Genomic DNA, 1,052 nt, shown 5'->3' on the forward strand with positions numbered 1-1,052 from the left:
CCAGTGATGCTTGGAGTACTGATGTTCTTGGTAGTGACACAGAAGAAAAACAGGCTGAGATACTCTCAGAATTTGATCAGGTAAGTTTGATACTCATTCATGATGGCTGTACATTTTCAGAAGGAGAACATTTTCCCCATCTTCTCACAACCATAGATGTTGTGAGTAAATGATGTTAGGGATGGTGGTAGTAATCCCCAAACAAATAAGGCCACAATCTGTTTACATTGATGATGGTATGAGACCCAATCTGTTTACATTTATGATGGTATGAGACCCAATCTGTTTACATTTATGATGGTATGAGACCCAATCTGTTTACATTTATGATAGTATGAGACCCAGTGCTTACAAACATATAACATGATACATAGTTAACAAAATGGGTCTCAAATCGTTATCATTCTTTTTAAGAATGGGATTTAAAATGTATTTAAATTCAAAACCTAAGAGAAAATTATATTTGTATTTCTGTGGGTTATTTGTTTTGGTTCATGATACATTTAAGGTGGCTCGACACATCGTCATCAGTGTCCATTTTCGTGACATACTTCCGGAAAAAGTACAGCTAGTACTCAATTATCTGAATCGAAATGTGCATGTACACCGTGTCGTCATTTCCGTATTGCGTATCGGGCATTCAATATCGTAGTGCAAATTATAGTAACACCTGCTGGGCCGTTTTCGTTTAAACGGTCAAACCGATCGGACCACTGTTGTTCGTTTATTAAATAAGGTCGGACCTAGTAATCTGATGCTGCTTTCAGGCGAGTCTTGAGAAAGCCTTGCAGGGCCTGCATACACATTTGCAGGTCCGCCAGGATTTACACCCGAAATTGTTACATTTATAAACGGTCAAACCGGTTGTTCCGCATAAACGAACAGGCCCATGGTAAACAATAGTACACGTGCGTGCCGATGATATGTCAACACCCGATATCAAGATTTTACCGGGAAATGTATACTCACACGTACTTCAGGAATAAAGCTTTCCAATTCATAGACATAAACAGACTCACGGGAAGACAGTGACATGAGACCAGACGACCTCA

General features: G+C 39.4%; 1 protein-coding gene across 3 annotated transcripts in view; it reads left to right on the top strand.

The window, feature by feature from the left end:
* Positions 1-1,052, top strand: part of LOC110464958 (GTPase-activating protein and VPS9 domain-containing protein 1-like) — a 43,717-nt gene that overhangs the window by 22,439 nt on the left and 20,226 nt on the right. For all 3 annotated transcript variants that reach the window (XM_021520466.1, XM_021520465.1, XM_021520467.1), the window contains exon 9: positions 1-80. In XM_021520466.1, coding sequence (XP_021376141.1) covers positions 1-80 — 80 coding nt within the window. The remainder of the gene's footprint in view (positions 81-1,052) is intronic.

This window comes from Mizuhopecten yessoensis, unplaced genomic scaffold (genome assembly GCF_002113885.1).
Source record: "Mizuhopecten yessoensis strain PY_sf001 unplaced genomic scaffold, ASM211388v2 scaffold11045, whole genome shotgun sequence".
Taxonomy (NCBI): domain Eukaryota; kingdom Metazoa; phylum Mollusca; class Bivalvia; order Pectinida; family Pectinidae; genus Mizuhopecten; species Mizuhopecten yessoensis.